The sequence below is a fragment of the Periplaneta americana genome, chromosome 7, assembly GCF_040183065.1.
Source record: "Periplaneta americana isolate PAMFEO1 chromosome 7, P.americana_PAMFEO1_priV1, whole genome shotgun sequence".
In the NCBI taxonomy this organism is placed as follows: domain Eukaryota; kingdom Metazoa; phylum Arthropoda; class Insecta; order Blattodea; family Blattidae; genus Periplaneta; species Periplaneta americana.
In genome coordinates, this window is record NC_091123.1 from 60,543,898 (window position 1) to 60,571,883 (window position 27,986).

The following is a 27,986-nucleotide window of genomic DNA, read 5'->3' on the forward strand; positions in this document are numbered from 1 at the left end:
TGGTCCGTCTTGGAAGACATAAAATAAAATCGATATAAGAATTATACCACAGATGATACAAAAGTTATTTCAGTTCCAATTTGACGTTAAAACACGGTATTTTTGTATTGTTTTTAGGAACAAAATAAGTCAGATTGTCATTTAGTAACGAATGAATAAACAAAACTCCGTTTACTGCAAGGCATGTAGCGAAATGTGTGTTGCGGTTTACATAATTTGAAAGTGTAACATCAGTTCAACGTCGTTTTAACCATAACTCCAGATCATATATAGATTGCTCATTCCTGTGTTAAAATCGGTTACACTTTGAAGAGAACCACCGCCAGGATCGCCACCCGTCCGCCGTAAACGAACACTAGATGGCAGTACAGTTGCTAATGCAATTCAAATGAGAGTTATGACATGACTCCTTATGTAATAACTAGATGGCAGCATAGTAAACCTGACAAAAGTTGTTACCGTCAAAGCCTATAACGCAGAGCAATTTGGGTATATATGATCTAGGTTATAACGTTCAAAGAGCTCCGATTTATAAGTTGGTAAGGTTATGGTCAAAGCTCGGATCTTGGGGACTTGTGTGTCGTGTGCTTGAGTAAGGTTACAGGCATAACGTACACAAAGCTCACGCTGCAAGTGCTCAGGGACAGTCGTTTGTACTAAGAAAGTGGTCACATCGAATGGCAAGAAGACGAACGAATAAACTGTGTCACGTCGAAGCCAATGACATTAAGAGAATTACAGGTAAATGGTCTGTTTGAGGAATGAGAAAATACGTGTTATTCGAATGGGTGTTATGGAAGTTTGAAAATGCATTTCTTAAATTTTAGGTACAGAATTTCGTGGAGGAATTCTGAGGAGATACATTATTTTCTTCTAATGCAGAGTTTATATCTTGTAAGTTGTACCACACATAAACTAGAGCTGGAAACGGGCATTCATTGAAAGACATTGCAGTCCTTTAAATTGATGGAGAATTTGTCCATAGCCATGGATCAAGTCGTAGAGGGACCTTCCCTAGTAGTGATACACTAATTGAAAACTATTTGCGAGAAAAATTTAGGATATACTTATCTTTCTCAGATACGAGCTCTGCTGAAAATCGAACAGGAAACAGTGACAGTGAAATATTCAGTATTTTATTTAGGCCCAAGACTTTATAATAAAATTTCAAACCATTTTCCAAATTTGAAATTTTTTAAAATTGAAACTTTTAAAAAAGAATTTTGTAAAATTATCCATGATATATAATAGTAACAAACGTACTTTTTTACCTTTTATTTCTTTCGACTATATTCATGTTTTTATTGAATATCACTGGCTTCTGTCGGATTGTCAATTTATATTAAATGTGTATTTTTCTCTCGTTTTCCCTTTCTTCTTTATTCTTGCTCTTGTGTTGTACTTATTGGTTTGAATTAAGTTAATTACTGTATTTAGTAAACTGTCCTTGTAAATTTTATGTTATATTATTCACTAAGACCACACCGTACACGAGCCTGGCTCTTACGGTAGTGGCTAGAAACATTTTTATTTTATAAATGCAATTTGTACTCACTAGGTAGCTAGTTAAAATAAATAAAATAAAAAAATTAAAGTTTGCTCCCGTCCCTTCATGTGACGTGGAAATAAGTTTCCTTCGTTTCAAATCATGTTTAACTAAAAGACGAATAATTTATGGGTTCGAAAATCTTCGAATGATGTAGTCATACACTGTAATGAAATGTACAGAGCAGAACTGTAAATTTGATGTATTTTGCATGTTTATTTATATATATGCTATAAAATTAGATGTTTCAACCTATCATAATATTATCATTATGTTGTTCTAGCCAGGAACCACTTTTATAGCAGACCTGACAGTACCTCCGTGCTGGAAGCGGGAGTTTGTTGACATTGAAGTCCGGTCGCTTAGCCACGTTCAAAGACACAAGTCCCCAACTTCCGAGCTTTGGTTATGGTACTGCACGACTAAGAAAGTGGATCTGTTAACATGCCATGCAATTACTATGTTTTCATGAAGTATTCAAATCCATTTGAATAAAATTACCGTATTGAAACTTCCGTGAAAATGGGAATTCAAAACGATCTCAGTCTCAAGGTCGATACACCTAAAAATGGGATCGGATCGTATTCAATATGGAATGAGTTCTATGAAAACGGGTATCGTATTCAAAACGATTTCAGTACGCTAGGCGCATGAACGATCGTAATTTGATGTGTCAGCTGTTTTATCAACAGCGAGGGCAATTATGTATGTTGAAAAGGCGTGTTGTTACAATATCTTGTGTTTTCCTAAAAGCTTCTTCATTAACAGCCAGAATATTAAGTTTTTATGCGTCTCATTATGAAAATGCAACACTGTTTATAGCTAAGGCCTACAAAGTGACCAACATGCTAACGTGTCGATGATATGTTCACGAACATAACTACTTTCAAAACTTCAGCTTCCGTATTTAATTCGTTTTCAATACGTACTCATTAAAAACTGCATGAAAACAGAGATCGGGGAGGGATCGTATTCAGTACGGTAAATGTATTCAAATCAATTTGAATATTCCATGAAAAGTAGTATAGTAGATGGTGGCCATAGGCGTGTTCTCGAAGCCGAAGCGTTGGTATGACAGAAATGTCCCAAGAAGAGTCTTAGATGACTGTTCATAGAGAGCCTTGCCATAAACAGATCACATTTATTTTTCATACCACAGTTACAGCAGTAAAACAACATGGGCATAGTGTTCCAGCAGGATAGCGGATCAGCTAATTGAGGAAAAATAAGTTCGTGAATAACATTTCACATCAACTGATAAGATCGTGGTAACCAATTAATTACCACTCGATTTCTTTGTTTGGGGTTCTGTGAATAACGATATCTATGCACAGCGATCAAGGATATTAATGATCTCAAAGCAAAGATTATGTTATCTTTTGAAAAAAAAATACCCCTGAGATGTTACGTCACACATGGGAGAAATAAGTCTCACATTATGAATTGTGTTGTGTGCGTAATGATAGTACATAGAAGTCTAACGTAGGCAAAATTCTCATCCTTGTATGTATTTACAGATTACTGAAAAATAAATAGCAACAGTTCTCAAGTTAGTGTTTTTATTTTATGTCTTCCGAAACGGATCACGCTGTATTCTCTATTTAATAAAAATATAATTATCTTTTGAGAGGAATGTATTGAAAGGTTAATGAGAGGAACACAAATAAATCATTATATAAACAATGATCACTTTATATACTGTCCACACAAATTGTACATCCGATAGATCCACACTTTTGAAGAAACAGGTTACATCAATAGCATCCAAATAACAAGTTTACACTCAAACTTCAGGAACAAGAAAACATTAATACTCTTAGGGTTTGGCACATATAAAAATATATAAAAAAACATTTTGATTGGTGTAGATGAGGTCTGGTGCTGTACGATCAGGTAGATCCAATTGTGATATGTAGTTCCTAAGCCCGCTAAGTCTTATCTTCTCTCTTCTCCGAGGACGGATAACAGAACTAAATGGAACACATGGGAAAGGCGTAATTATTTTTATTACTTTTCCTTTTTTGTGGACTTAAAAGTTAAGATATAAATTTGTCTTCAGATTTAGTATGAAACGTGGTAAGTTATACTTCGCTTTCATGAATTGGAATTGTAATCTTTAAGATTTAATATAAGTACTTTGAATAGATCTAACGTTCTACCAAGCTTGAAAAGATAAATATCTTATTTTAGAAAAGCGATTCCCTACAAATAGAAAGACTGGGCAAAACTACACAAACTCTTTCGTCGTAATCTGTCGTAAATAAACTTCTTATAATGATTTACTGAAGTCTACTTCATTGAACTTTTTTTTTTTAAATTATAACTGTAGATAACCTTGTATGTTAGGGGATATTAGAATTAAAGTAGGAGCAGGCAGTTTAAAGTCCCGAACCATTGTTTGGCGGTGGTTCGAGCCCCATACAATCGATGGTATTCCTCTTCATGAAAGTGCGGTGCTGTTTTCACGTGCAGAGTAACATAGTTGTGTTTTGCAGTCGTGCTTGATATTTAATTGGAGAGTACAATAGTGTTGTACAATGCTGAAATTTTAATTTAGAAATCGTCTCACTATTCGTGAGCTGCCACAAGGGACAAAGAGTACTTAACCATATAAATGTCTACAAGTTCACTGAACCGTTAATTTTGTTTTGACAATGAAACTCCTACGAGTACATAGCTGCAAATACATTTTGAGATTAGTGGAAATATACCTAGTTTTAGAGAGATAAGTGTTACAAAAAAGTAAAGAATGCTAATGAACTTGGTTTCATTTCGAATATAGGCGATGCTTCAGGAGAGCAATTGATCCTTTCAATGCAGCTAAAGTTACAATCGTAATAATAGATGTAGGTATTCCAAGCCTCTTAAACACATCTTTCATGAAGAGAGTAGCGCTACCTCTTGCTCCAACCAGATATTTTCGAAGACTATGTTCCAAGACAGCTCTTATTTCATCAAATATTTATTCTGAAAACATGTGACGTAATTTTCTTCTCCAATCAGTCCCGAAATTGTATTTCTTTTCACGTTGAACTGGGCTGCCAAGAAATTTACTTCTAAATGCTTGTCTTGTTCTGCACTTGACGTACGTATTCTACAACGACGCAGTGAATATATCACTATTGTACAATTATAATGAAATCTCATTCACGAATGCACAACACAACTGTCCTACTCCGGTGAAATTTCACTCACGACTGACTGCAAAGAGTGGCGCGATTTTCTGGAGAGGAATGCCAGCGATTGTTTGGGGCTCGGACCGCCGACCGACCAAGCAATACTTCTGGACTTTTAAATTGCCCGCACTATACAAACATTGATCACATACCTCATCTGATACAACTGATGTGTTGCAGCTAGAGTGTAGTAATCAATGAAACGTATGCACAGAAGATACTGCGCACTTTCAATCTAACGGTCGCTATCGTTCAAGATATACCGCGAGATGTGTAATACTCTGCATTAGCGATACTATTTGATTTTTTGTCAGTGAAAGTGTGGATCATATTATGCTTGAAATTTCCGCGCGTGCTATAATAAATCAGAAACAGCACCACAGCTACATGATCATTTAGCATCTAGAGTTTTATTTTCTAATCTGCTGTGCACAAAGAAATAACTATTGTTGGATGTGTTCATAATACTCTTCCACAAGAAAGTGTAACAGTAAACGCTGAAGTGTTCTGGTCGAAAACAGCTGAAGATTTAACAGTGTGAGATACACAAGAAAACTTTGTGAATGCAGTTTGCTTGCTTACTACTGAGGATGGAGGCTGAAAGTTCAATTTGCTCGATCTAATTTATGGTGATGGTGGATTAATGTGAAGTCTGTAACAAAAATAAAACACTGACAAAGACGCAATATCAGATAATGTAATTAGAAATGAATGTCCTCATCATGGTGAGTGTTGCCTAGAATCGATAATAAGTCCTGTGAAATCAATTTCTGACATTTGTTTACTTCGCGAAAGAATTGGATTTTTCCCTCACAAAGGCCCTCTATATATACAGTAGGATATTGAATTTTATATTAATCTATTTAGGCATACAAAAGTTGCTATCCAAGTGCTGGTCGGCAAGAATATATATTGGCAAATATAATTATATACTTAAATGCTTATAAATATATTCGGGCATTAAATATAAATAGGCAAGAGGAGCTGCATTACGTCAAAATAATGTTTGAATTGAACTACAGTGTCGGCTGTCCATATCCCAAAGAGTCCCAGTGGAATTTGCCGTGGACAGATATTTTAGGCCTTCTTTCAACAGGTTTTCATCGGATGTTTTCGTTTCCTCCACCAGTAGTCCATTTTCTTTGTCAAATGAATGGTAAATGGTAAAGCCCTTAACCTTGCCTTATTCTCCCCGACTGTATATGTGCTCAGATTTCGCTAGAAATATAGACCACTTAGTTCGTCAGAAACTATCCAGAGTGCACCACCAGAGTCTATGTCGCGTTCGTAACGAATTATGGTTATGGAGAATTGTTGGGATATCAGGGGAACCTGGAGTACCCGGAGAAAATTCCTGTGTTGGCTGAATCAAGGGCTTACCTAACACGAATTTTAAATTCAGGGTGAAGCGGGATTTGAATCCGGGCCCCTTCGCTTATTAGCCCAACGCGCTAACACTACAATTTTCGTGTACTTTACTCCTATGGCGGTAGGCGCTTGAGTCAATGATAAAAGAGGGAAATTTAATGAAGAATGACGAAAATAGATGCTTGCTAACATAGATCGATTAAATACCTTCGTGTATTATATTAATAGGGCAGTCTCTTTGTCTAGTGGTTACCGACACTGGCTCCTGACCAGGAGGTTTCGGGTTCGATTCCCGACTCTGCCAAGGGATTTTATCTCGGTTAGAAATTCTTCCTTGGTATGTATGACCTGGGTGTTTGTGTTGTCCTACGTTTAAGTTAGATTTGGTTAGATATAAGTATTAGGAGAGGACTGGTACACCCTACCAAAAATTCGCTGTGAATATCCCATCCCATTATGGATCACCAGCGGTCGCAGTGTCAGAAACTCCATTACTAAGGTGGAAGCACAGATAATTTAATAAGGTAAAATTGACGACTACTACAGTTTAATTTTGATATGGGCGAGGAATTGTCTGCCCGAGGTTCTATCATTTATGGACGTGGTTCGCCGTAAATCTATAACACGAGCCTCCCTAGCTTTACATCCCTTCGCAAGGAAGGATTTTTTATTATTCACTAATAAGAACGGTTAAGGCTGGTCCACAATAAACCGGAAACGAGAACGGGAAGCGAAGAACGTGAACGTGAAGATTTTTGATTCACAATAAACCGAGAATAGGTATGTCAATAGGTATGTTAATAACGATATGTAAAGTCGATATTACGCATTCTGATGTTATTTGCGTATACTTGACCAACGGCATTCTTTCACGAGTACAAGCCAGCCAACACAAACACAGGTTAACCAACTTCGAAATTTTTTTTATTGGGTTATTTTACGACGCTGTATCAACATCTAAGTTATTTAGCGTCTGAATGAAATGACTGTGATAATGCCGGTGAAATGATTCCGGGGTCCAGCACCGAAAGTTACCCAGCATTTGCTCGTATTGGGTTGAGGGAAAACCCCGGAAAAACCCTCAACGAGGTAACTTGCCCCGATCGAGATTCGAACCCTGGCCATCTGGTTTCGTGGCCAGACGCGCTGACCGTTACTCCACAGGTGTGGACACTTCGAAATTTGAGACACGTAATATTTAAGAATTCAATTCACGTGATAGTCTGGTCACATATACACGTAGCATATATTGAAAGTGATTCTACTGAATTACTGCGTTAGTTACGACCAAATAGCTTTTTGATGACAACAGAATGAATCTAGAAGACTGTGATCTGAAACGAGAACGGTAAAGTTAAAATTTGGCTAACTCTCCGTTCCCATTCCCGGGCTCCGGCAAGCTTCTCGTTAATTGTGAATGCACATTTAAATATATTTATTTTAAAAATATTTCCGTTCTCGTTCTTGTTTCCGTTCCCGGTTTATTGTGAACCAGCCTTAACTCTGGTAAAATTAGACTCAGGAAACACTGTAACAAAAGTGAATCTCTGAGTAGCCTAGTGCAGTGTTACCGAAAGATAAAACCATAGCGTGGAGAGAAGTAGGATAATCTTACTGGATGAAGTTCGGTGCTGCAACAAAATGAAAAGTTTTATTCATAAGGAATATAAATGGATAGGAAGGTTAAACGCATTTAGCAGAATAGCGCGAGTACAAGAATATTAAAGAAGGGGAAAGACGAAATGCTGTCAGCTTTGCGTTACTGAAACTTATACCTAAAGCTCTTCGTGCTAAAGAAAATGCTAATACCTATACGATTTAAAGGTATAAAATCGATGTGACCTAGCTTTAGAGACAATATAAATTTCGTTGTAGAATCTAAAGCTATTCGCAATAAAATCCATTATAAATTGGACGGTTTACAATAGACTATAGCCTACATTTTTACTTTTTCTTTAGTCTTTAACATCTACCTACATCAAATTATAGGTATATCTCTTAAACGATAATTGTTTTGATGTGCTAAATGTGTTATATTTAAGTTGAGTATCACATCTTTATATCTGAAAAATGATTTTTCTCCCTTATGAAGCTTCTGTTCAATCGAATCGAAACGTTTATTATTAATGGATTCTATTTCTGTTTTTATCACTGTCAACTTCTTGCATAACATTGCTCTTATCTGAATTTTATAGGCTAATTTGAATCTACTACTGTATTACTTGTACATTTTCGCTTCTTCACATGTGAATTGAGTTAGGCTATATTCACATTATTATTATTATTATTATTATTATTATTATTATTATTATTATTATTGAAGCGGAGCTACTCTCGAAAATCGTGGATTCGATACTCACTTGGGCCGAACACCTGTTGGGTTTTTAAAAGGTTTTCCACATCTAGAAGACGAATGTCGGGTAATTACATGTGATTCTTCGACCTCGTCTCGCCAAATACCATCTTGCTAGCGCCAATTTCATCTACGCAAAATATCTTTGTAGTTTATACGGCGTCGTTAAACAACCAACTAAAAATGTTATTCGCCATATGACCAAGGGATTCTATTTGTAGATTTCTAGAGTAGCTTTTACAATATTAAAAATGAGAACCCGTCAATCCTTGGATATTATTATTATTATTGTTATTATTATTATTATTATTATTATTGATTTTTCGAGAAGTATCACCTACGTAAACAGCAAAATTCGTATGTTTAATAGTACATTATGCAACGAGCCTATAATGGTAGTAATTAAGACGCAAGTATGATTGTTTATGAAACGAGCGCAAGCGAGTTTCATAATTTTCATACGAGCGTCTTAATTACCATTATAGGCAAGTTTCATACGACTTTTTATGCTCGACCATATTTCTAACTTGAAAGTATTAAAAATTATGGTTATGTGCGAATTGACCTGAATTGTGAGATGAGCGCAGACGCGAAAGTATTGATATTTTCCGAGGCCGAATTTCATTGACCTTGGCACAGAATAAGATGAATATTACTCTGGTATAACCTGAAAATTGATTTATAATTGAAAAACGAGATGACAAATTGAATTTATTTGAATATTATTTACAATTAACTCTAATTATTATAGTAACAGAACATAACCTTCTGCGACAGTATTGGATTTCCAGCCTCCGTGACTTTTCGCTAATTCTCTTTCGATTGCATATCCGAGAATAATCGATACTTGCGGTTTTATAACGGTACAAAGCTGACTTGTCATTGGCTGAGGTTTTATAACGGTACAAAGCTGACTGAACACCTGTACTTTAATGAGGTGTACTTTAATGACATGCATTAAAGGACTGCTACCAGGTGTATAATTACTACATTTCGGCATGGTTGAGCATAAACATTTATAAAATATCGACTGTCTTTATCTAGAATTTCGACATTCCATGCTTTCGCACATTGAAAGAAATGTATCAAAGCAATTTTATGGATTCTAATAAAATAGACTGTATTTTAAATAAGATACCATGTTATTTTAACTAATTTAGTAATAAAAAACGGTAATTATCAACTTTCAAGATACGCGTTATAGCAGCAGATTTAGTTACCGAATTAGAGCTACTGGCTTAGTATTTAGAAAACTGTCCTGTATAAATTCATACATTCATTCCGTATGTGTTTTGCGCACATTTAAGTGTTACGCTGACGAACTTGCAACTTTGTAAACCAGTTTATCTGAAACGAACCGGACACAGCCGGCCATAACAACCTGCATTCCAGCGGTCAGTTCTTAAATCATGAATCTATTCTGAAAATGTGGACTACATTTAACAGAAGAAACTTCTGATCACTTATAATGTTGCAAAAAGTCTCAATTTCACTTTCGATCGAATGCATGCAGAAGATGAAGGCTCTTGGCAGAACAGAATGAATGGGAATAAGACACAAGCAGTGGCGTAGAGTGAAAAATATTGTTAATCTAATACCCAGGGCCTGTTTCATAAAAGTTTACTACAGTATGGTAGGTATTAGTAAATCTTCGTTATTACTAGGCTAGTTTCCTGGATTGTTTCTCATGTAACTACTAGTCTACAGATAAATAATTACTATAGGAATTTTCTTCCTACTATGATATTTATTGAACTGTTTCATGTAACTACCAGGGTAAAAATAATTACTATCGTAACTACTAGCCTATGAGAAACTCTAATTTACTTTGTTTTTTTTTTTACTATGGTATTTTACTTTACACCGTCTATGAAGAAGTCCACGGAACTGCCGACAATGGCAGTAACAGACGCATTGACATAATCACCATTAGCGAATCCCTGTCTCAGGGTATGATAATCGACCCCACCATCAGGTTTGAAACCTGTAAAGGACAGCCTGAAGACGTACATGAGGAGAAACGAGCAATTTACGTTCCAACCATCCCGTATTATAAAGATAAATACCAACTTCACGATATCAGAGTTACGGGATTGATGTTTGGAGCAAGAGGAACGATACCCAACTTCTCAATTTTGTAAGACCCTTGGACTGCACAAATCGTTTCTGAATGAACTAGCCCTCCTCATAATTAGAGAGTCAGTCAAACTTTTACGAAATCACCTATATGGACTCTAATTCAGTGTACTGAAAAAACTAACGCAACATTATCTTTTTTCTTTCTCTTATTAGCTTTCATTGCTTCTTTACTTGCAACTTTTTTTATTCTGTAAATTGCCATTGTTTGTTTGTGTACTTCTTTACTTTTTTTCTTACTCTGTTATCTTCAATCATCTATTTGTTCTTGTATTGTTTTGTATGCTTTGTCTAATGGCAGCCTCTAATTTGAGGAAGCTCAATAAAATAAAATAAAATAAAATAAATATTAAGGTTGTTTACTCAAATCCATAGCTGGGTAAAATTAGTTAGGCCTACTAATGTACAATATTTAAGTAAAAGAAACAAAATTATCAAAAAAAAAGTCTTCAGAATCAAGTAACAATGATGAAGTTATTGTGGAATATAGAAGAAAAGAATATTTAGGACAAAGATAGATTTTGATACATTTGAAAATACTTATGAATTCAGTGAACGTTTCAGGTTAAATTTTCGGTCATTTCATGCGGTATTAGAAAACATTGCTCCATACCTCCAGCATGAACAATAACCATAATCTGCAGAGTGATTTATATAGAACTAACACATTTTATCGTTCTCTCTTTCAAAACGAATGAGGCTGCCACAATTTGTTATACCTCAAATGTAAAGTATCTTTTGGAGATTACTAACCTCTATAGCAAATGATGAAAATTCTTTATTTATTCGGCTGGAAATTCACTTAATGATCAGTTTTTAACGTCAAATTAAGCAGGAGTTTTGATTCCCTGTCACGAGAGGCGCAGATGTTTATTCTTTTTCTGTATATTTATCATATTCTTTTAGAGATCCAGTTGTTTCAAATTTATTTACCAGTAGTCCCAGTATTGTGTTTCTTTGGGAGGGATTACGAACACCAAATTCTCTCTGGTATGCCCTTTGAGTAGCTGTAATTGAATTCGTAATCCAGTATTGCTTCACAAAGAAGAGCCGTTGATTTAATGTGTACTGCATTTTCAGTGACTAAAACAAAATATCGTAAACAGCTGCCAACAATAAGGAATAAAGAATAAACATCTGCGCATCTCGTGACAGGGAATCAAAACTCTTGCTTAATTTGACGTTAAAAACTTGTCATTAAATGAATTTCCAGCCGAATAAATAAAGAACTTTCAACATTTGCTATAGAGGTTAGTAATCCCCCAAAGATACTCTACATTTGAGGTGTAACAAATTGTGGCTCGCACCATTCGTTTTGAAATAAAGGAAGAAAGAAATGTGTTAGTTCTATATAAATCACTCTGTATTATATTTACATTTACCGGGCAGAACTCTAAGCACAATCCGCGACTCGCTACTAGCGAGCTTGAAACACTTGGACACGTGCTTGGACAATGCCCTAAAGGCGAGCTGCTGATCAATGCTAGACATCATCGTGCACAACATGCTCTGGCGACATCGTTAAAAACTTTAAATTGGAAGATTCATGAGGAAGTACATTGTGTATCATCAGATGGTTCTTTTAGACGGGCAGACATTATTGCTATTAACGAACGCTTAAAACGGGCTCTTGTTCTTAACTCTACTATCCGTTTCGAAAGAAACCTAAATCAGGCCACCGAAGTTGATATTGAGAAGAAATCTATATATGAACCTTGTCTGCCTTATCTTTCTCAAAAGTACAACGTCCATCTTAAACAATGGTCTGTCATTGGTTTGCTGTTTGGCAGTAGAGGTTCTATTACAAAATTCACATGGAATTATCTTAAGGAACTTCACATTCTTTTTGATTATGTAATCTCTGTCCTTATAAATATTATCAAGAATTCCCTTCAAATATTACATCATCATCTCTATTTCAATTAATCCACTTATATTTGCCTTCAACAATTAACTTTCTTTTTTCTTTAATGTATCACATTACATTATATTGTACATGTTCATTGTATTCAGGACCCTTGTGGTCACTCAAATTCTTGGAGCCGATGTCTATAATTTAGAAAATATATATACTAGATGTTCTGTTCGTAAGTATTGTCATGTTGGCTATGGTCTACTAGAGTAAAAACCTAATGAAACTTGAAAATGAACTTGGGTAGAAATTTAACTGTAGGCATATTATTTTAAGCTACTAGAGTTTTTTTATTATACTTTTGTGAAACAGGACCCAGTGATACGTGAACACAATGCATGATGCTGAAAGTATTACGGGTTTTAAAGTTACGTAAGCATGCATGAAACATGTTCGTGTTTTTAATATTACAGGTTCTTGCATGATTCGCAACTTTCGCGTAAATTATTTTTATATTGGTTATTTTAGTAGAACTCGATGGATTAGATAGTTCAGACTTCAGGTAGTAACATCAATAGAGACATTTTTTGTACTGAGCATCCGCAGTATGTTGTAAGGAACTTTTAAAATGGAGATGGCCCAAATTTTGTTTCTTGGTCTGTACTAATGTCGCATAACCCCACTGATTTGATTTACCAGCAGCAATTACATTTCCTCTTATCATTTTGTGACAAATCTAACTTCGGTAGAGTTACTTCATATTTAAATTTCAATTTACGTCCTAAAATTAAGGAAAATATGGAACGATTCGTAATAAAAATAACAGTACAAGAAAGATTTTCGTTCATATCAGTCACTATAATCGCGTTGCTGTTATTTCCGGCGTGACTTCTCCTCTTTGCTTACGCTTTAGGACGTTAAGACTCTATAAAGCCTAGGTAGGTAGTATCGTTCGCCATTTTTGTTCTTTCGTTGCCGAGCTACCAGACGAGGAATCTATTTGCCGCACCGTTAAACATTATCATATCGTAGCTCCTACGATAATAAATCAAACGTACTGTAATTGAGCAAATAATTGAGCGGCAAATAACGTCCTCGTGTGCTTTCTGCGAACGCCAACGAAAGAGCCAAAATGGCGGACGATTATATTATTTATCGAGCCTTAGAAAGTGCATAACGTCATCAGCATCGAATGACAAGACGCACACGTTTAAATGTAGCCGACCTGCAACGTGATTGGCTGTCGGAAATAAGAGCGACGGGACTATAGAGCAAGTCATGCCTATTATATTATTAATTTGGCCTAAATAAAAATAACGAAATTGAAAAACTTTTCGCTTTGCAAAGATTAAAATTAATAATAATAATAATAATACTACTGAACTTCATAGTTCTGCACCGTGGCGTCGTGGTTTAAGGCATCCTGCCCTGGACTCCCGTTGCGTAATGCGTGCTGCTCCGACTCCTTATGGGGGAAGAAATTTTCTTATAAAATTTCGGCAGTGTATGGAACCGGTGCCCCACCCACCATCGTGATGCACTTAGGAAGCTACGATATGTAGCGGAATCCGGTTAAGAAAGCCAGCTATAACGATTGGAGGATCATTGTGCTAACCACGCGATGGTTGAATGATAGTCCACCTCTGATTCGGAATGTGGCCATGAGGCCAGCAGCCGGCTGGTCGGTCTGACGAATTATTATTATTATTATTATTATTATTATTATTATTATTATTATTATTATTATTATTTACTAAACTCCATAATGCGCATATATTCTCTCCTCACTCATGTTCTGCTCTTCAAAACGAAGTTGCGAAAGACATTCAGGACGGTTTCCATTTTGTTATACCACTACTACATTGAAGAATTTGTTAATAATGGTTTTCAAGGACAGGTGACGCTAATAAGGAACATCTCTCACTTAAAATTTCACACTTACACGCGAGTTTAGTAGCAAATAGTAAGTTTTACCCACAATTTTATAAGATTTAAAAAAATTACATTTTGGGTACACATTACCTCCCCTGTCTCCTTTGATACCACGTCACTGATAGGCCTACATGTGTTTTACGTACAGAATAGTGAAAGCCGAGACTCAGGAAGTGAGTTTACTGCAGTAATGACGCAAATGTTAACCCACATCACGAGGTGTTGGCTAGAGGACAGCCACGTAATGCAACTGAACAACATTTTTCACGTTACGGCCTTGATTAAGGTCGTATGAGTGTGAGGCATTTAAGTGGGAGATCTGCAATGTCAGTTTAGTAAACTAAAATTCGTTCACAGTTAACTGACCTGTGATTGTTTTTTTTTTGTTGGTTATTTTACGACGCTTTATCAACTGCTAAGATTATCTAGCGTCTGAATTACATGAAGGTCCATCGCCGAAAGTTACCCAGCATTTGCTAGTAATAGGTTGAGGGGAAAACCCTGGATAAAATCTCAACCAGATAACTTGTCCCAACCAGGATTTGAACACGGACCCGCTCGTTTCACGGTCATGCATGGACCTGTGTTGTTTTTGTTTCGTAAAATTAGTAAACGAAACATGAAAACATCTCGAATTATAAATTCTATTACGTTTCTACTGGATGAACAGTATAGAGCAGAATAGAAGCACAGTCTAGTTAGTATATACAGTCACGAAGCTCAATCGTAGTAAATATGCATCCATAGATAGTTGCTAACCACTAGGCTCGCTACTATCGCCTCATTAGAAACAATTCGAAATAATACCTGCACAGTCTATTGTTCCTAGGACCCTCATAAACTCAAGCTTCGTGACTGTATATATTAGACTGTGACAGAAGCCTCGTGCTGCCTTGAGTCCCCACCTCCGTGCGCATAGCTGGCCGACCAGCCATGAAACCAGTTCTGCTCTATACTGTTCACCCAGTAGTATTTGTATTTCGATGTGTAAAATATATACTTATTTTCTTCAGCAGAAGTCAATGTAAGCAGAAATAATTCCATTTGGAGTGAAGTGCATGTACATAATTATCTCCAGTGCCGAAAATTAAGCTTTAGAAGTTCAGTGTTTTTTCTTAAAGAAAAGTTAGATTATATCGTCACACATCATACTCGTACTACTGTAGGCCTATCTACCTTATGAATTCTAGGTGCATTGTACTTCTATATTTACAGAGTTTAAAATGAGTTTTATTATCGGAACTTAAAATTAAATATTGTGTCGTAATTAAGGTACAATGAGGTGAAATTTCAATCAAACTAGAGATCTGAAAATTTGTACCGTTATTATACTGCATATTAACTAATTTATTTAATGCAGGGACTTTTGAATTTATCATTAGCCACATTCGTTACCCAGGATACGTCCTAGGGGACTGGTCTATTGTACACCCGCGATGATACGAGATGGAGATTTATAAATCAGAGGTACACTGGTGATCGAACCTGGATCCACAGGATTATAAGTCCAGCGCTCTAGCCACTAGACAACCGTGAATTATAAATCATTTTGTATATTTAAACGACATTTAAAAAAAATTAGACCTATTCTTTTCATGAATTTAAAAAATTCTTGTCTGAAATTTTGTCTACACACCTGTCAGACTCTCAGAAACGAAACTTGCTGCCAAGGGTTTCCATTCCACTTACCCGAAAATAAGAAAAATATTTAATGGAATTGAGTATAAAAATTTCCAGTACCGGTATATAAAAATAAAATTAAAAAATCAAATACGAGATCTAAAGGAAGTCGTGATAGCAAATGTTATTAAGCACACATTGAATAACATCCACAAAAAATCACGCATCTACTACAACCTTTGTAGGAAGAGCAGAATTTTTAGTAAAAGAAAATGTACAAAAATCCCAATTCGAGAAAAATGAATTTAACATTATTTGGAACTATATAGATGAAAGTAATAAACACACACCGCTCCTTCCAACACTTAACAAGTTGACTGGATAATTCTATGAGCATGAAAATTGTTGCAGGGATATTTTAGATCTTAAACAATTTTTTAAATTATAAAAACCGGAAAATAGTAATTTTTGACAAACAGGACAAAATTTTACCTTGGTTTACTCTTAAGTTGGAGACATTGACTCCATATTTTTGCTGACATTTATTTTTTTAACTTAAGCATTGCATACAATATATTGCGAATAAAACTGTATACGCTATTGCGCTGGCCACCAGGCATTCATTCTACCGATATGATATCATTACGAAATGTTCAGAAAAAAAAATGTCAGTATGAAATACCGGCCCTCTCGAGTACTCATTAGACCTACCTTTAGAATTAAGACATCTAACATGAAAATCTTAAAACACACACATACACATGTAATGTACAGTCTTAGAAAAAAGTTTTGTTGCACATATACAAAAGTCCCAGAAATGGGACAGTGCGCATGATCAGACATACAACAAAACAAAGCTAATTTTATTACCTCAACTAGTCCTCTTGTGAACCAGGTCAAACGTTCTCTGATCATGCGTATTGCCTCCTTTCTGGAATTTGTGAAGTTATCTGCAACAAAACGTTTTTCTGAGACTTTATCTACGTCACTTTTGAGCATGGACACTAACCTCCAAAGTCATATAATGGACGCCAATGTCTGTAACAGTAACACTCCATCACAGCTGAAGTGAAAAAGATTATACCGTATTTTTTGTCCTCTCCTCCTAAAATGTTATGATTGAAAACAATAAGAATATAATTACTGTTGTATCACAATATATTCAAATTCCACCAGACCTCATCAATTTTTTTTACGATTAAAACACGTGGACATTTTTGGTAACCTTCTAGGTTTCTGTTTATAAATTACACTATATTACATTTTTTACTACTGTTAGCTATAATACATTTTAACTACAACCATTTTAATGAGCTACTTTAGATTCAAAACAATGTCATGTTGTTGAGATCAGGGTTGCCACCTTCTTTTATATTCTAACTTTAGTACGACACGAGTTTATTATGCACGCATGACAGATAAACACATATTTAATTGAAAACAAAATCAAATTACACAAATATTCACAAGATAATATGAAATAAACCAAATATGAATGAGTATATATATATTTTTTTATAAATTTCCACTAAATATTCATTGCAGAAACACATAACAAAAAAATCACAGAACTATACAGAGATTCTTTTCAAGAAAAAGTATTTTCATTGCGATACATTAACAAGTGTATTTATCTGAAAAACTATTTCACAAGTAACAATGTTTCATATATTTTTTGCGTACAGAATATATACATAGACTTAGCAGTAGTCATCGATTCTCTGTATTACAAGTATAAACAATTAAATAAAGGAATACAAATAACAGAGATTCCTTTCTTGCGAAAATAATGACATTTTAACCTCCAAATTTCATCACACTTCGTGGTTTTAATAAGTGATTAATCTGAGGCCATTTGAAGCTCAGAAGTTTAATAACATTTTTCTTATTTAAAAGTAAACAACCACTACACTATGAGAACTTGTAAATAAAATCATTTTGGAGTGATATCATCACACTTTCTTTTTTTATAATTGTAACTTGACTTTTGGGAGGGAGGGAAACTTCTCAAAAACAGCTCTTAAAGAGAAGACTACTAACAGCATAGAAATTTACTATCTCTTCAGTGAACACTGTTGACAAAATGCAGACAGTAGTGTTCTTTATTGTAGAGAGGATTCAAAGATCCAACTTTCCTTTTAAGCTCTTGAGGTTTCTATTGAAAGAATAACTGACAACTACTGGTGCGGAAAAACAAAGATAAGAATAGGTTACATGAACCTGCTAAACCGTTATGAAATTATGCTGCAATATTTTCCATTTAAGAGTGCTTCAAATTAGTTTCATACACTTTGGAAGACTGAGTTTAGTACATGGAATATAAACTTATGATATCTGCAACTGATTGTTAATCTAAATGATAATGAAATACTACCTTGAAGGACAGAAAATAAATGTTCGATTATATTATTTAATGAAGAGTATATTTGCAGAAATGTTGAGACCAAAAAAAAAAAAAAAACAGTTTGGGTGCCCTTTGTTAAGAAGTTTTCCTAATGAAATTTTTATTGAAATTATTATTATTATTATTATTATTATTATTATTATTTACACACATGTAAGCAATAGTTACTTAGAGCAAAAAATTTATTAGAAGTCCGATTCAGGTTTTTAACTTTCATTATTTTGAATAAGTATTTATTATTTATGGATGCAAAATATTTTAACATTAAAAACTGATCTACATGTTGTTTGTACCTTGAAACAGAGAATAAGTAATAGATAAGATATATGCGAAAGTTTCTGCGACAGTAACAAAAAAGTGAACATGTCTAGGTTTCTTTTTAATGAAATAATATGTTTTTATAATAAGACTAAAATGTAATGCAAGACTTTCAGCAATGCTTCTTTATACACAGAAAGTGACAAAAGAAAGTAAAGAAACCTGTTGTCAGCGAAACACAACAGTACATTATTATTTTAGAGGTGTTTCGGATTGGGGCCTTTTTCATCTATGGTCATCTTAGAATCCCCCCTAACGATTTTGTTTGTCCATCGACAATAGCTCGTTTTCTATCTTAGCCACTGAGAGTCACATGGATTTAACCATCTCCAATGACTTAAACGAGTAGAGCATCATCTTCCTCTTACACAAGAGGAGAGTAGATATTACAACCTTCAGCCTTCGAATACAATTTTAAGTTTTTTTTTCTTTTCAACAGAACTGGAAAAAGTCCAATTCAAATCTTTTCTGCTCTCTCTCTTTTTCATTTATAATAATACCATATTTTAACCATGTTGTGAATTAATCACATCTCTTAAACTTCGTACTATAGCAATTACTTTCTTAGAACAATTTTCTCTTCTAGTGAAGAATGGGTAGAACGGAGAAAAATTCTCTCCGGCACCGGGACTCGAACCCAGGTTTTCAGCTCTACATGCTGACGCTTTATCCACTAAGCCACACAGGATTCCAGTTCCGATGCTGGATTGAATCCTTCTCAGTTTAAGTTACACCTCTCTGTTCCCCTTTGGTGGCCTACCCTCATGTACTGTGTCACAGAATATGTGACAGTGGCACAGTATCCAACACTATGTACAGAGTTGCACTCATTACAAGTGACTAAGTGGACGGGGTCCGACGGAACATGGAGCTGTCTTGAATCACGAAGTGATTACTTACGCTTATCATATTATAACAAGACGGCACCTTGTTCCGTGTGACCCCGGCCACTTAGTCACTCATAATGAGTGCACCTCTGTACATAGTGTTGGAAAATGTGCCACTGTGACACAGTACTTGAGGATAGGCCATCAAAGGGAAACAGAAAGGTAAAACTTAAACTGAGAAGGCTTCAATCCGGCATCAGAACTGGAATCCAATGCGGCTTAGTGGATAAAGTATCAGCATGTCCTGGTGCCAGAGAGAATTTTTCTCTGTTCTACCCATTCTTCATCATATTATGGTAATGCAGAATTCCTGCACGGAAATATCGTATGTACTTCGATACATCATAGTAGCTTCCAGGTTAAATTGTCCACTTCAAAATGACCAGAGGAAAAATGGCCACAAACAAAAATGACCGGAGCAAAATATCCAGTAAAAAATGTCCACATACAAAAATGTTCATAACAAAATGTCCAGTATAAAAAATGTCCACTAGCAAAATGTCCACAACAAAATGTCCAGTATAAAAAATCCGCATTCAAAATGCCTATGGAAAAGTCCGCAGTCAAAAATGCCCATAAAAATGTCCATAATTGGAAAATTATCCATAATAATATTTTTACAGAAGCAGTACCGGTAACCAGAAGAAAGACTACAATGTGAAATGTTTTATTGAGATTGCTAAGTGACGTACCAAATTTTAAATCAAGAGTGACAGAATGACTGAAATTAACTTATTTGTTCACAAAAAAGGAAAAACATTCTAATACACAATGGCTTTTCGTATCACTTTCATTCAAGGAAAAATGGAATTATGTTGGAGGTGTGTGGAAAGAAGCACCTGTGATGTGAGATGTGTGACCAATGCTGATAAGGATAACATACATGTAGATAAACCAGGTGGACATTTAATTTTATGGACATTTATATAAGTGGACATTGTATTTGTGGACATTTAAGTTTTATGTACATTTATATAAGTGGACATTTTGCTAGTGTATATTTCTGTTTGCAGACGTATTAAAATGGACATTTTAATCTCCAACCTTATAGTAATATGTAATTTTTTCTTCATAACGTATTATTGAAAAAATAATGGATTTTCTTAATTTTTATATTCAATATTTTATAAAGTGAACTGTTATTACTATAAAAATCAAATTTGATTAAGGCTTGTCTGATCTTGCCGTCATTTATACACAGAGAAACTAATAGGCTGTAGACTCTTAAAAAAAACCACAAAGAGAAGAGAAAAACATTTTTTTATATACCGGTACCTAAGTATAGTAAGTATGACATCCTTTTCCATCCAGAAAAAGCCATGTAGGTGATGCATATTGTTTACAACGCACTTATTATAGTAATAGCAGCAGCAGAAATAATAATAATAATAATAATAATAATAATAATAATAATAATAATAATAATAATCAAAACCACAAAGTGTTAACTTGTCATTTCAAACACTGATCAGATAATTACATTGAATATGTGGAATATAACGTGTAGCATGTTCATTAAAAAAAAATTCAAGAGGTGGCAACCCTAATGACAATTAAAAAAAAGAGTTTTCTCTTATTCCAATATCTTGCAAACTTTGGTAGAATGTTTCTGAGTTTAACAGATGGCAGTTCCTTTCACAGTTGCAAAGCACATCTTTCAAGTATTTTCTTTAATAAATTATTTTCTGTTTATCAAAAAGTTTGAAGACTGTAAGAGGTAGAAATGGTTCAATATGAAAGTATTAACAAATTAATGTATGATAGTACAGTTGTTATAAATGATTTGGAAATATATTTTTGTTAACTCGCAAAATTTAATCCTACCTAGAAAGTGACAAAAATAAGTTTCAAGTTCAGAGAAAATCTGTGTGATCACGGTAAAATTTAAAGAGACATTGTTTCATTTTAAAATTTTTCGGTTTGAAATATGAATTTTTGTTGAAATTTCTAATTACTTGAGAGATATTAACAGATGCGACATTGCAGCTTGTGACCAATGAAAAAAAAAAGTTTCGTAGTTCAACAATTAATATTAACTGGAAATAACTAACAAACCATCTTACTTAACTTCTCTTATACTTTTATAATTTAGGCTCTGGACTACATCCTGATTAAACACGATTGCATACATGGTTACTATTTCAAGATACAGTAATTGAATCTTAGTTGTAACAATGCCAAGTAAAATTATTGTTCGAAATGCATTATCGCCATGTAATGCAATGTGTTCATTTAAACAGTCTTGCTTACAACTAACAAATTTATATTTGGTATATTCGTAAATGATATTAATATAACTCATCCTGCAAAATATTCAAAAGCTTTTACGAGAAATTAATACTGTACAAAAAGGAGCATTGTTTCATACATACAAAACATTGTTGCCTTCCATGTCTTTCAATTTTTTCACTCTTCATGTATCTCATTTGCTCTGAAGTAGTGACGTATCTATTTTTTTTTTACATTTGATACTTATATACAGTATATGTCTATATTAAATTAAGAATTTAACAGAAATAACCATCACTGACAGCTTCTTAGACACGTTTCTTTGAGAACTAAAAAGATTAAATCCATAGTCGAAAAATAGCACATAAGTACTAGAGATTATTTCTGCGATATTTAAAAAAGAAAATGGGTATACGGTGCATAACTAGCTTACACTTCACTGGACAGTGATCAGACATCGTACTTCTTTCTCGTTATTGACAGTGGTAAAACAACTTTTTTTTTTTTTGTTAAATGTTGTACTTTTATTAAATTATTTTCTACTAATATTTAACCGAGTCCATGCAATATTGTGAACTTAAACTACATTTTTATTCAACTTATAATTGTTTTACAATTTGAAATAAGCAATTAAATTATTTTGCAAATTTCTAGGATTTCTAAATTTCAAATTTCTGGCCTTTCTGTATGCCACTGCTTTAAAAAATAGTATGAAGTAAGGTGGTTTGTTAAACAAAGTACTGTACTCGATCATTAAGTTTTGTACTATAATTGTTGAACAGAATTTTCACTAACAAGTCCCAAGAATATGGAAAGGACTTTGAAATCACTATTTCACATTTTATAAATTAACACTGACACACAGGCACACATATACACACTCGTTCACATAAATGTAATCATGAGTAAAATATATTTACAACTGTCACTGCGTATTTACATTGGTCTCTGGTATGTTCAGAGACCTGCCTGGAACTTGTCCCATTAAAGGTAATGACAAATACTGAGTAAAGTAACTTTATTTAAATGGTGGTACATATTCACTCTCATCCTGGTCCTGGGGAATGGATATGTAGCCGTTTACCATGCCGTTAGGTGGTCTATGTCTACTGTCACTGTCTCCTTTCAGAGAGATTCTCTGCTGAAGATTTTCTGCAGGCACATAACCACTACTGTCTTCCAGAACTGAAGATGACACTTGTCTTGGAATCTTTTGACTCACTACGTCACCTCCAATTTCACCAGGAATAAAATTATCTTGAAATGAACTACTCTCACTTAGGCATCTTGCAGTTGAACTAGATGCAACTGGAGACTTCGACCTTGCACCACTGTCTACACTAACGTTTCCTGTAGGAACATAACTTTGTGATCTGTCTGCAGAAATGGGTAAACGTGGATCACATTTTCTTGACGTGTCATGTGTATCACGTGGAAGTACATTCTCTACAGGCACAAAACAACTGTCAGATTCAACAAATGACACTTTCCTACCAGAACCACTGTCACGTTTCGATGACGTTGTTGGACTGGAACTTTCTGGTGGGACGTATACATTCTCTGCAGGCACATAACCATCTTCAGTAGGTAGCTGTGAAGGCATCCTGATCGAAGGAGACCCTGTCTGTGAAGAAACAGTATCTGCATTACTGTGACGTCTATGTTGTGGTTCAAATTCTGAAGAGGTCTCTGAAAGAAGGCGTTCTGTTTCAGGAACATGTCCTGGGGCATAGCGACCAGATGGTCCAATTAAACTACCTGGTAAAACATAGCTGTCATCAGAAATATCACGTCGGTTAGGAACTGAACTTGAGTGTTTCATGTTGACCAGGGGATTACTAGAATCATGGGAACTCTGATCTCTAAGATTTCCAGGGAGCACATAGCTGTTATCAGAGTTAGTAGTGTGGGCTGTTTTGGCAGAACTCGCACCTGTCCTAGCTTGATGTGCACAACCGTCTTCAATCAGTTGATAGAAAGAAACAGGAGGAGAACTCAGAAACATTTCATCAATATCTGCCTCACATGACATATCCATATCTTGCTGGGCCATATTTGCTTTCATTTCCTGCCCCTCTTTGCTGTGATAGAATGAAACTTGCTGAAACTTGTGAGTCAGATGATTCCCAGCCTCAATATCTCCAACAATTTGTAAGAATCTTGGTCGTTGTGATGGTCTTTTTCTCCAGCATGATGCCATTAATTTATGTATAACATCTGGGCAGTTGGGAGGACGTTCAAGATAACCACCCCCAAGAACGAACTGTAAAACCTGCTCATTTGCAAAACCTTGGTAGGGTTGTTCAGCTAATGTTGTCATTTCCCATAGAACAACACCAAAACTCCATACATCAGATTGACTCGTAAACACACCATCTGCCAAACTTTCGGGTGACATCCATCGTACTGGTAGAAGACCTTTGCTTCCATTTCGATAATAATCAGTCTCATATATGTCTCTCGTCATTCCAAAATCTCCTATCTTTATGGTCAGATCTTCAGCGACCATGCAGTTTCTTGCTGCCAGGTCTCTGTGAACAAATTTGTGCGCTTCAAGATAGGCCATGCCATCCGCTATTTGAGCAGCCATAAGCAACATGAGTGGTGTATCAGGTGGTGGTGGTGGGGGCTCTCTGGATGCACGAAGGTAAGTCTTTAGATCACCTCGTGCCATGAGCTCCATTATGACTAGGGCTGGTTGTCCCCTAGATACAACACCTAATAACTTCACCACGTGATGTGCTCCTGCAAAAGACTTCATCATAGAAGCCTCATTTAAGAATTCCATTTTTTCTCTTACAGAGGCATTGTCATTTATCATTTTAACAGCACAACTTATATCACCAGGTTTCAAGATGCCCTCATACACCATGCCAAACGATCCCTGGCCCAGTTCCCTTAATAGCTTTAACCTGTCTCGGGCTACTTCCCAATCATCTTCCACATAAATTGCTTCACCTGCACTCATGTAATCAGGGTTGACAGATGCGATTATCATCAAGCTTCTTTCTTTTGCTCTCTTTTTCCACCATAACGTGGCTAAAACTGTGAAACCTATCAATACAAGTACACCACCGACCAAAACACCAACCAGAGATCCTGTGGATGAATCAACAGGAAGCTCCTCAACCGGAAAGTGAAACTTCTTCGTGAATGGACCTTCCCCAGCCAGTGATGTAGCTCTAACCCTAAAACTATAATTTCCAGGAGGCAAATGATTTAATATGTAACCTCCTCCATTTCTTAAGTACTCTTCTCTTGACAAACATTTAACAATAGGGTTTAAAGTACCACTGTCTGTTCGCTGGTGTTCCACGCGATATGATACAATCATTCCGTTTGGAGATTTTGGTTCTTTCCACGTCAGTTTCACAGTCCTGAAAGTTCCATTGGAGACTTCTGCAGCTAAAAGTTCAGAATTAATTTTATCAGCCATGGGGAGATATTTTGTTCGAAGAGTTATGAGTCCTGCTGGACTGCAATTTGAATAATCTGTAGGTTCACTTCTGTAAATTTGAAGCTCTGTAGGATGAGTAGCACGACAGGCAAATACATTAATTGTGTACTCTGCGAAATGATGAAGCTGAGTTATAAGTATCTCTGTTTTGTTGGCATCTATTTTTTTCCAGAATTTTTCATACAGTCCTTCGCTATTGATTATTGTCTGATTGAGTGTAGCCAATGCAGACTGTGGTGTCGTCGCAGACGAGGGCAAGACTGGAAATCTGTTGTGGTTCGTGAAGTCTTCCTCTTCGTCCTTAAGCTCAGGAATTCCGGTGTGGATGAATGAATAAAAGTAATTCTTGCAAGGGTCGATTTCTTCACCGGAGTTATCAAATAGCTTATGTTTTTTTGTTGCACCAGGTCCACAAAACATTTTATACTCGTCTTCATCTTCAATCAGTACAAGAGGCTCAGATTCTGATTTTTCACAACAGGTTTGAGAGCTCAGAGTGCTGGAGGATACAATATGAATTTCGGGATCCGAGACATGATCAAGAGGATATTCGCAATAATTTCGTTGCTGTAGGTAGGCTTGGTCATCTCGCTGCCACACGCCAGCCACAAGATAGTGAGTGAGTATTCCATTTGGATGTTCGGGATGTTGCCAGCGTAGACATATCGTAGAGCTGGAATTTGAAAATGCATGGATATCCTTCGGAACAGATGGCCTGTCTGGTAATGTTCTGAAGTACTTTATTTTGCTCTGACCACCCGTGTTAGTCTTTGTGTACGTCTGGACATAGAAAGCATACTGCGTAAATGGCTCGAGATGTGGAAGAAATTGTACCAGATTTCCTGTGTGAGGTGCATATGTGTCATATGGAACATCTATTACACGCCAGCCATAGTTTCCACAAGCATCCAAACCGTCGTGTTCCGTCACATTTTGTTCTGGAGCTTCTATGTAGTACACCATGTACCCCAAGACAGAACTAGGGGCCAGGTGAGTCTCCCATTCTATTAAAACACTAGTAGAAGATTTGACAGTTGCGTTAGCAGAAAGAGGGACGACCTTACAAGCCACTTTGTCACCGTTGGATTCACGCGCAACATCAAAATTTGTGTAGTTTGGTGCTCCTGATTTCACTTGCAACTCCTCTATCTCAGACAAGCAAAGTTTGGGATTGTAATGGAATTTAAAGTAACCATTGAGTATTTTCAAGTCATGCTGTCTTGACGTCCAGTTCCACAGTTCTTGAAGATTCTGGTTCTCGAGAACTAGTAAAGAATACCTATTATCTTCAAGTGAAGTGCCGTGAATTTTTCTAAGATTTTTTAGAAAATTAAGTGACGTCAGAGGAAAGGAGCGTGAAACCTTAAGATACCCCATAATCTCTTCTATGGCAGCAAGATTCTCTTCCAATTCTCTGACGATATGGTTTCCGGAACCACTTATTGATATCTCTAATGATTTAGTTATGGTGGTACATCCTCGGAGATTTTGAGCTTCTGCAATGCTGCTGACAAGTCCACCATAACACTCGTGACTGCATCGTCCTTGGCAGGGTTGGCAGCCTATTGTAATAGTGCCATTGTTCACTTTCTCGTATCCTGGAGGACACTGACCCACACACGTTCCGTTGAAGGGCCAGCTTCGATTTCCATCGTCTTGCAGGTTCGCATAACCCGCACCAAGAGGATGGATAACCTGCAACTCCTGGCACTGCTCCTCCGTTACACATCGCCGTCCCAAATACGAATATCTGAAAGAAACAAAAAAACATTCTATAATTTACAATCACTTACTACAGATAAACTCTGATCCGAACAAGATGATAACTAAAATAAATTAACTTACAAATTTTCAACTTTCTTATCTTGTCAGAGATATATTTGACTGCTTATAGGTTCAAAAAACATTGTGCCTTAAAAAATTTAAACTACTAACATTCGTGTAGTCAGTGCTGTCATGGTAATCCTTTTCTTGGCCATACGCCCCACCCCTTGTTTTCTCCCTTGAAATATAATTTACTCTCCTCTCTCTATCTCTCCGACTGTCATTTAATGATTTTTTTAATATTAAAGAAGAAGTAAAGAAATGGTTTTGCTTTACATTTTAATTGTGCAAGTTTGATTTAAATAATACACCATGTACCACCACCGTAGATGCACACTTATCTCGATGAATCTTGGAGTGTGTATTTGCAACACTTGTTTTTCAACCATTATATTATATAATTCTGGATTCCAGATCTGCAGACGTAGACAATTTTTGTTTATGAAGATCAAACAAACTACATTAGAAACAGCAAGAGATGATCTAAGATCTGTTCAGATCTCCCAGTACAAAACTTAAGCACCCATATGCCGTATGGTTGCATACAGACAACATTTTCTGTTCCCCATACTTCTCAGATATGTCATTTAGGAGGTATGCACCCCTGTTTAAAACGCATAGCTACGTACATTGGTTTGGGTTGCAACATTTATAATGTTCAAGGAAGCTCTTGCTGTGCGAGCATAGCTCAACATCTACGAGAAGCGGTGGACAATGGATAGGGAGAGGGGGGACTCATTGCGTGGCTAGTGGGATCGCCTGACTTAACGCCCCTTAATTTTTTTCTTTGGGGACATGTGAAGAGTGTGGTGAACATCATCTTAGTTTACGCCAGAGAGGAACTGATTGTACGGATACACACTGCCTTTGACCAACTTCAGAGA

General features: G+C 35.8%; 1 protein-coding gene across 3 annotated transcripts in view; it reads right to left on the bottom strand.

Annotated features, from left to right (window-relative positions):
• Positions 1–3,214: 3,214 nt before the first annotated feature.
• LOC138703155 (insulin-like peptide receptor) overlaps positions 3,215–27,986 on the bottom strand; it is a 722,445-nt gene continuing 697,673 nt past the window's right edge. For all 3 annotated transcript variants that reach the window (XM_069830809.1, XM_069830810.1, XM_069830811.1), the window contains one exon: positions 3,215–27,028. In XM_069830809.1, the coding sequence (XP_069686910.1) occupies positions 22,840–27,028 (4,189 nt within the window). In that variant the 3' untranslated portion in view covers positions 3,215–22,839. The remainder of the gene's footprint in view (positions 27,029–27,986) is intronic.